At 38.1% G+C, this 10092-nt stretch overlaps 1 protein-coding gene across 1 annotated transcript; it reads left to right on the top strand.

Moving 5' to 3' along the window:
• Positions 1–3010: 3010 nt before the first annotated feature.
• LOC101745635 (cysteine synthase) lies at positions 3011–5187 on the top strand. Its single transcript, XM_004932891.5, has one exon. The coding sequence runs from the start codon at positions 3238–3240 to the stop codon at positions 4213–4215; it is 978 nt and encodes a 325-aa protein (XP_004932948.1). The 5' UTR covers positions 3011–3237; the 3' UTR covers positions 4216–5187.
• The last annotated feature ends 4905 nt before the right edge of the window (positions 5188–10092 follow it).

Genomic DNA, 10092 nt, shown 5'->3' with positions numbered 1-10092 from the left:
TGTTTATTATTAAATATAAAAATTTTTTTTTCAAAGGAATCTTTGCAAGGGCAATAAAAAAAAAAGGTTCTTTGGGCACATAATGCGATCCCTGTTCCACAGCCTGGAGAAACTCATAATTCTCGGACAAATGGAGGGGAAGTGCCTAGAGGAAGAGCGCCAGCTAGATGGGTGGACCAACTCAAAGATGTGAGTAGAGGCCAGATACAGGGAGCGGTACATATGGCGCAGATCCGGACCGTGTGGAGAAGATTGACATACAGTCACGATCCTCAGCATTAAGGGAACGACCAGAAGAAGAATATTTTATGATATGTGCTAAGAAGAGAATTACGAATTTTCCGAAAAAAAAATTTAAACTTTGAGTGGTATGTCTTTCAAAATCAAAGTAGCAAAATAATGTAAACACCTTCAAAGATCAAAACGATAAATTCAAACATCACACTTTCGCAAAATTGGTTCAGCCATGAAGACTAACGACAGACGTACTTTCATTTTATAAACGTTACGATGTCGATATACGTGTTTTTTCTACGGCTGAATTACGATAAGAGAGGTGCAATGTTGTTTTTTCTCTATTTTTTCTTTATGGCAATAGTTTTAACTTTATTCCAGTTTCAAGTAAAAGGTCGGTACAATGTTTAATTTTCGGTAATATGTATCCAACCATAATCTATTAAAAGAAGTCACTTCTTTGTTTGTGAAATTCATAGTATCGATACTACTTCAACTTTTTTCACCTCATTGAGGTTACAGGTAAACATACCTTATTAAGCATCTGTTTAAATAAATAGTAAATATTACAGAAACAGTGTTTGGGTTCATATGTTTCGAAGATTCGAGAATAAGGATCGTAATCGTTGAAGCTAGGTGTTTGGAATGCGAGCAAGCCGCAGCATTGTATGCGGCACACCTGCACCTTCGTGGGAATAAGACATTTTCAGCACGTTTACTGGAACAATAAACCAATGATGTTTAGAGCTATCGAATAAACTAGTAAACCAGTCCAACAGATGTCCTGATACGTGTCGATTGTTATATTTCATCTATTAAAAAATCTAAAAGATAGGTACTCAATGCATTAATCTGGCAAAGGTCCTATAAATTATTACAACACGCCGTAAGTGTGTTGATTTAGTGATCAGAGTAGATTAGTATAAGGTTTATATTATTAGGAATCTTTTCAATTATTATTCATTAAACCTTTCAAGGGATACATTGATTTTCGACAAAAAATAATACTCGTCCTTACGATGAAAAGGTAAATTCACAAGTGACTTCTATATCTGTCTCATGAAGGATAAATTTGAAATCCATATACCGATTTGTTCAAAGCATTAGTTTCGAATTTTGAATGCATACCTCAATTAACAAATAGACGACATTTGGCTTCATCGGTCCACTTGCCTTCCTCAAATAATATAATAATGCAACGCGTTGTGCACAATTGTACCCATATTTGTTAACAATGGACCAGATTCGCATTGACATCTGTAGCTTCAGCTTAACTCCGTGATCATTCTACCGCTATGTAATCCTAACCCAATGACGTAGGGTCTATTTTAGAACGTACGATCAAATTCACATTTGAATGGTTCACGTCAGATGAAACTGAACCTTAAAATGAAATAGAAAAAGACTATTTTATCAAAATTATAGTGCGTCTCAAAATTGCAGTTGTCAAACGCTCAGGAATTGCCACTTGTGTGATAATCGGCCGAATGTCGAGGGGTGGGCCTTTATTTGCACTTTTTGTGTGTTTTGCCAGTTGGCGCAAACATAATGTAATTTGTTGACATGATTATTCGGTTTATTAAAACAGAGTGTAGCACCATTTTGTCTTGTTTAGCTCCCATAAAGTCTCTTTTGTATAACTCGTGATTTTTACTAAAGTGTGAAGTGCATTTACGGCTATTAAAGCTGAATTGGCTGTCCTCACAGGTAGTATGGTGATATGACGTATCCTTCGCTCGTTTGATTAGTACCACTAGCCTGCATATTTCTGTCCCAAAGCGGTAATGCGTCGAGCTGGAAGTATACAAACAGCCGTCATATTGTGAAAGCTAGTTTAGATTTAAATCTCATGTTGGTGGTCAGTGGTGGTGTTTACGTTGTGATGTAAATAACTTCTGCTAACCATTTAACATTATGCATTAAAAACCTTAAAGTAATTATCTAAGAAGTGAATCACATAATTACTTTTAAAAAGTAGGTACTTGCCACAGTATCAATCCACGTTTTACTCACAATATTCAGGTGAAAACAATAGCTTATTTATCTTTATCTTAGGTCGAAATTCATTATGAGTTACTTGAAAGGCGATACGTGTGCTTATTGTTTAAGTTTACGTTCATCTACATATAGGGTGTCTCATAAGTTTAAAAAAAATAAGAATTTTTTTCAGTCCCACTTGTTGTTCAATTTGGTTTTTAATAAGGTTTTCGAGAATTTGATAATGATTAAAAACATATATCTTCAAACGCCGAAACTTTATTTTTGTTGATTTATGGGTGCGATCACGACACCTTAATGTCGGTAGATGTTAAGTGGCAACTGGAGCCAAGTCGAAGACTTGAATTTATTCAAGTGAAGTATCATCAAAATGGTTAGGTACCTTCAAAATTACATTTTTTCAATTGTCCAGTAAACGTATTGGATTCTGATAAATAAAATAGCAATGACGACTATTTTAAAATTCATTTGAAATCAAATCTGTGAACGTACTCCTCAGTTCAGCATTACTTATCTTAGTTTTATTTATTAACAAATTTTAATTGTCAATGAAAATTCCATTTTTTTTTGTTGGCATCTAACATAGTCCATAACTTTCATGTTGGAAATCGTAGAGAAATGGGTTATCACACCTTTGAAAATACTGCGATAATTAGCTGTGCTTAGTTAAAAACTCAAAAGGGGAAGCCAAAATGATAAACTTTTTCGATTTGATTGTAAGTTTTTTTTTTTAGGTAAATTAGCCTCAATGTTTAAAGAGCACTCTGTATTATCAATTTATCGTACATATATCTACAGAGCACTATACGCAAATAACGCGTGCTCTGTTATTTGTGGTGCTCGGTCTAGTACGACGTTAGGCTGAACGATATTTCAGCGCCACTCTTAATCACTGTCGAGCAGCATTTAAAAGTTCGGAATAACAATAGCACATCACAGTACGCAACCGGTATTACTGTTGTCAACAAGTGTTTATCAGTTTAATTATTTAGCCTAAGTTGTGCGATGGCAAACAATAATAGCGTTGACAACGAAATCAAGGCATCAGCCTTGGATCTCATCGGCAATACGCCTATAGTAGCGCTCGATCGCCTTCACCCTGGCCCCGGAAGGATCTTGGCGAAATGTGAGTTCATGAACCCGGGAGCATCTATTAAGTGCCGGTCATCACTTTGCATGATCAAGAAAGCGTTGGCCTCTGGTGAACTGAAACCTAAAGAGCCAGTTGTGGAAGTGACATCGGGAAATCAAGGATGTGGGCTCGCCGTCGTGTGTGCTGTATTGGGTCATCCGCTAACGCTTGCCATGTCAAAAGGAAACAGTGCTCAAAGGGCCATACATATGGAGGCTCTCGGGGCCAAATGCGTAAGAGTTCCGCAAGTGGAAGGCACGTACGGAAACGTGACTTTGAACGATGTAAAAGCAGTGGAGGAAGTAGGCCTAAGAATTGTAAAGGAAACCGGCGCATATTATGTGAATCAGTTCAACAACGACGCCAACTCCGAGTCTCACTACCAAACCACAGGACCTGAGATATGGAGACAGACTGGACATCGTGTTGACGCATTTGTTGCTACTGTCGGTACCGCGGGCACTTTTACTGGAACTACAAGGTATTTAAAGGAAAAGAATCCAGATTTGAAGGCGTACGTTGTTGAACCTGAAGGCGCTCAACCAATAAGAGGACTGCCAGTCATAAAGCCCCTTCATCTCCTACAAGGGTCAGGTTACGGTTGCGTTCCGAATTTATTCAAACGTGAGTACATGGATGGCACCCTGAGCGTATCTGATGAGGAAGCGATGGAGTATAAAAAGCTGATTGGCGAGAAAGAAGGTTTATATGTGGGCTACACAAGTGCTGCTAATGTAGCAGCGGCCGTCAAGTTGCTGAAGTCTGGACAGTTGCCTGAGGATTCGTGGGTAGTCACCATGCTCAATGACACCGGCTTGAAATATACTCCAGTGCCTGAAGAGTTTACGTAAATTCTTTATAAGAATACTTATACTTCTACAAATGTGCTCCGTGTTTATCAGTTTGTACATTTTTAGTTAGTTTTAAACCAATAGTGATCTGGTAATTTTATACACTAATAAAATAATGCATTCATATCTGATATATAATTTGTATGAAAATGTTCCAAAGAATCGCTGTCCGAAACAACCCAGACCTTACAAAAAATGTTTACTATGAAAACAAAAAAAAAACTGTAATCTCACAATTTCATATATCATATTAATTAATTATTTAGATTAAGTAATTTAATTTAATTAATTTTATGCATATAATATTAAATTAATGTAACAATATAATAATTTACGAAAAGGTTCTCTTTTTGTGAATAGATTTTTTTTTAAATTAATTAAAATACAATGCAAATTACGTTTACCTTAAATCACGATTCAAAACGATTCGTTCTACGACAATTTTTAAGTTACGAAACATCCAAGAGAATTTTAAATTAAAAATCGTGACTCGAAAACGAAATGATTATAGAATTCATATCCAATTAAAATTGCCTCATCCACTAATTAACTATTTAATATAATCATATTACATTACGACAATGACAACGAATTATGGTTATTGGTCATTAGTAGGCTGACTGCGGTGCGGACGACCGTAGGTGGCGGTTCAATTAATTAAATTAATTGTTATTTTTATTACAACCTTCGTACAAGATGACGTTCAGCTATAATTAATAATACAATAATTAATACGACATTTCAATACGAGTGAAATTATGTGACCACCAACGAAATCATTTTCTCGAGCGGCAGAAAGATAAAACGATGATAATGAATCCTGTACGTTGATCAGATAGACTAATTAAATTAAATTATAAATTGGATAATATAATCAATTAGATAAATTGTAATACGGAACTAGCTATGTTAAATCTCCTAATTGTAACTCTTTATTCTATTTGATAAAATAAAATTTGTATTCGAAATTTCTATTATTGTTGTTGTTGAGTACAACGAGCCCACGGACCTGTAGATGTTGAGTGGCTACGGGAAACTAAGCGCCACGTCAATAATATTACTTACTACTTAAAAACTATCGGAATGTCGACTGCATTAGAATTCCTGCTTTCTAACCCCTCAAATTAGATTGCATTGCTTCGCAGCATGTATACCTAAGGCTAGTTAGTGCCGTGTGGGCTGATAACAAAGTACCATAACGAAGAGAGGAACTATGGTAAAAAAATAAGATGTCCACAACACTCATCTTTTTCTTTTCCTATTCTAGTAAAGTAGAGGGGTTATTATCGATTCACCGAGCTGGTAGGTGAGCTCACGAGGATCAAACCGGGAGTGTTACTAACACTGGTTCTAGCAAGAGCAGTGCTTCGCAGAATCTACCACCGGATCGGAAACGCGACTCACTGAGAAGAACCGGCGAGAAACTCAGTGGGCTAAACTCATCTTGTGAACTATTCGTCGGTTGGCAGACAACTGCACGTTGGTTTTTATCCAACAGAATATTTTGGGGATGCGAGATTCCGGCGTTGTTGGTTATCCAAGATTCGTTGGCGAGGGTTTTACTCAGGGGTTTACTCTTTTGATTGTTTTTTTGCTTATCAAACTTTAGTACGAAATAGAGCATGCACTTGCCCCTTAACAGACGTATTAGAATATGTTTTACTTAACCAAAATCGGCTCTACTCAAAACCTACTTGTTTTTATTGGCATAGCACACATGTTGCTCACTGTCCTCACACTGTAAAGTGGTTATCTGAGCCCATAGATGCCTTTATGTGATGCAAATCTAGCAAATCCCACTAACTCTGCATATCTCTATTTCTGTTATTAATCTGTGCATAATTGTTCAACATAAGATTGTAGGATGGAGGTCCCTTGCTCATACGAACTCATAAAACACCCTACCGCCATTTTACGCGAGCTGGCGATTTCAGTAAACTAATATACAATTTCGAGAACAGTGTTACTCATTCTTCGGTGAAACCAATATTCGCCTTTTATGAAACCCATAGTAGGAGTGATAGGACCTCTTGTGAGTCCGCGCGGGTAGGTACCACCACCCTACCTATTTCTGCCGTGAAGCAGTATCGCGTTTCGGTTTGAAGGGTGGGGCAGCCGTTGTAACTATACCGAGACCTTAGAACTCATATCTCAAGGTGGGTGGCGGAATTTACGTTGTAGATGTTTATGGGCTCCGGTAACCACTTAACACTAGGTGAGCTGTGAGCTCGTCCACACATCTATGCAATAAAAAGATAAAATAAAAAAGGAGATGGAGTGGTGCTATTCTAGATCGCCGGTATGTTCTTGATATGACCTAACCACACCTTATTCGTGACCTGTTATGGACAGCTAATAAGAACCTCTCGAAGTGGCCAGGGTCATATATTCAGACCAGAGACTATTATCACGTAAAATCCTCTGACCGCCCGACATACACCTTTTATTACGTTTGTCGGCAACTAACGTTTTCAGACCTTGTAATTTGGAGTCATTGATTTCACAACGGCCCATTAAATCCGTGTCCATGCAGAATTAGCAAAAAAATGTTGTGTTGTCTTTGCAGCTGTTTCCAATTATAAAAAAATCAATGCTCGTTAAATGGGTGTTTCGAAATTTAAAACATCATCCACCAAAAGCAGTCAGCAATATTTAAAAGATATTGATTTGATCGACATGGCCTAGCCGTCTTCACCGTTGTATAGGTATGCATCGAGCCACAAACGGATTGTGGGTAATCTGTATAAATCTGGGTGTCTCTTTATCTTTTATTTATTTATTATTTATTGCATTGATGGGTGGACGAGCTCACAGCCCGCCTGGTATTAAGTGGTAACCGGAGCCCATAGAAATCTACAAATTAAATGCCGCCACCAACCTTGAGATATGAGTTCTAAGGTCTCAGTATAGTTACAACGTCCCTACCCTTCAAACCGAAACGCATTACTGCTTCACGGTAGAAATAGACAGGGTGGTTGGTGGTACCTACCCGTGCGGACTCATAAGAGGTCCTCCTACCACCAGTGAAGATTTTATTATTATCTGTTGTATTTTAGAAAATTAGAAAATATTAATAATCACTTTACTGTATCCGGATATACTGAGTTACTAATAATATATTGCTACATTGTAATGTATTTGTGTTGATCCGGTGATTAGCAAGTGACCAGCAAATAGTAGATCATGTATTTTAACTGTTATACAATTTCCTTGTGTTTTGCCTCAGTTCAACTTTAAGTAAATCAAAGTCTGCAGTAAGCTATACTCATTTAATATTATATTATCTTTGAAGGAACACAATCCTTAGTGATCAATGTTGTTTAAGCTTTTGGTAAATGGCTCCAATTTGTATTGTTTCGACACGGCGTGAACCAGCTCTAAGCTTTTGGTGAATTATTATGTCCGAATCGTAAAACTTATAAATCGTTTTTTTTTTTATTTGTACGCAAGGAATCCCTTCAACCTGTATTTCTATTAGTAGATAGATTACTGTCCTGCTGAAGTGGAATCTTCTATCATAAAAAAAGTAGATACTTTTATTTGTTTTAAATTATCAGGGTCATTATCAATTTGTTTGCGTCTTCTACGTTCGATTTAAGAAATTAATAGTAATAGGAAGAATATCGACCGGGTAACCGTAAAAGGATTCCACAGCGTCAAAAAAAAAAAAAAGGAAGAATATCGCTTTTAAAACTTTTATTTTTCCTTACAGAAATAATCAACGACGAAAATAATACGTTTGTTTGTTTATTACAATAAAATCTGATAAGAAAGAGTTTGAACTGTAGATAAAGTATTTTTCCGCGGATTTTATTTGCCGAGATCACTTGGCTCTCTGCAAATGTTTGCGATCGTGCCTCAAGCGATTCTCTGGAGTTTAACATCATCCTTCGCAGTGTGTATTCCCCAAACAATTACGTAGCTAATGCATCCAGAATTAAATTTCAGTTTATTGACTTAATGAATGGAATTGTGTATTTTTTTGCCAGGCAATTTTGATACTTTATGTACCTCAAGTATCACTAAGAATGTTAATAAAACACTTTGCTTTGGTTTCGTTGATAACAACTGTCTTCTATTTTAGGAAAAAAAGACAAATCCCTTAAGCGCAATAATCGTAATCTGATTTTGATATCAATTTCTTGCAAAAGTAATACGAAAATCTGAAATTGATATATTGGTTTATGTTTATGAAGATATTGGTCTTTAACAATAACGATATAACTTGCAGTGGTAACATGGATTAATGTAAAAATAAATTGCTTCCATTATCGCGTTATATAGTTTGTGAATCTATAATCTTTAATCTGTGGAATAAGAAAACAAATTTGAGATGTTTCTTTTATAATGTTATAATTCAATTGTGGGTTGCGTGTTTATAATAAATAATAAGCCAATTTCCGCCAGAAGACCTATTAAGCGAAGTGCTAGTTTCATACGTTCGTGTAACCGATACGCTTGTCAAAAGCACTGAAGAAAGATCTCCTACTTTCTGGAATAGGCTCGTGTCTCGACATAGAGGCCAAGATAGGCCTGTGGGGCCTGGAATAGGCTGGAGGTTTCGAACAAACTCCAAATTATAAAAAAAACCAACAAAAATAGATATAAAAAATAAATAAAAATTGGTCAATGCTTATATTGTGCTTCCTATTTAAAGGCAAAAAGTACATTTTAGTGTTGCTCAATAAAAATCGTATCGCATTGAAATTAAAACATAATTATGTATATTATAGTATCTGAACCGGCAGCCTTCGTAGTGCCTTAATCGATAAATAAAAGACCTAACTTTTGAATAAAATAAACTTAAAACGGGACGGGGGACACATCAAAGGAAAAACAAAATTGTTATTTTTGTTTAATTCCAAGCATTTTCATATTTATCTACGTTTTAAACTTTCTCTGGACTTCCACAAATAATTCAAGACCAAAATTAGTCAAATCGGTTCAGCCGTTCTCGAGTTTTAGCGAAACTAACGAACAGCAATTCATTTTTATATATATAGATTATATATGTATATACTCATAATATTACTAAACTTAAGTTGGATTTCCAATGTTTTTTTTTTTTTTTTTTTTTATCGCTGGGGAATCCATTTACGGATACCCGGTCGAGGAGGGTAACGAACCGGGTTATGTCGGACTCCGGCGCCTCCTGAGAGGAAGAAGGGGAGAAGAGAAGGGCCGAGGTCCTTCACCTCCCCCAATTTCTCACAGGAGACTACGCCTTGAAAAAGGCGCGCGAAGCACTTGCCCCGCAGAACGACTACCGACTAAACCCCATCGAGCTCCACCACACCGACTACACGAAACTTACGGTACCGCGATGCGCGCCGAAAGTCTCGCCTTAGGCGGTACCCGTACTAATGTTAAGACGGGATTTCATCCCCGGGAAAATCCCGTAGAACCTCGTCTCGGGCGACACACCGTGAGCGGCGCACAGGAGCCACCATGCACCGCTTCACCACCGGACCAACAGTCGAGTGCCGGGAGCCCCCGCACCCGGCACTCGATAGTCTCTACGAGGGCTGAGCGGCGGCCTCTCGCACGCGCCGTCCACCCCGCCTTCTGCGCTGAGAAGCCGAAGAGGGATCCCATTCCCTTTCGCGCTCCTCAGCCTCACGAAGCGCCATGACCAAGTCACAGAACCCAGCCATGGCCTCCCACGAACTCCGGTCCTCTACCATACGGGCGACGATAGCCCTCAAAGAGAGGTCCTGCCCCAACACCGCGACGAGGTTTCGCCGCGGGTGCTCCCACCGTGGGCACGCTTCTAGCGCGTGCTGAGCGTCATCGTTCGGGTGCCCGCACTGGTGGCAGCCCGGATGTGGCTCCCTTCTGCAGACTCTCCACAGATACCTCCCGAAGCATCCATGCCCC

Source organism: Bombyx mori, chromosome 11 (assembly GCF_030269925.1).
Source record: "Bombyx mori chromosome 11, ASM3026992v2".
NCBI classification, from domain to species: Eukaryota; Metazoa; Arthropoda; class Insecta; order Lepidoptera; family Bombycidae; genus Bombyx; species Bombyx mori.
This window is presented reverse-complemented; position numbering and strand designations above follow the sequence as displayed.

Coding starts and splice junctions, on each gene's coding strand:
- LOC101745635 (XM_004932891.5), top strand. CDS start 3,238: ATGGCAAACAATAATAGCGTTGACAACGAAATCAAGGCATCAGCCTTG.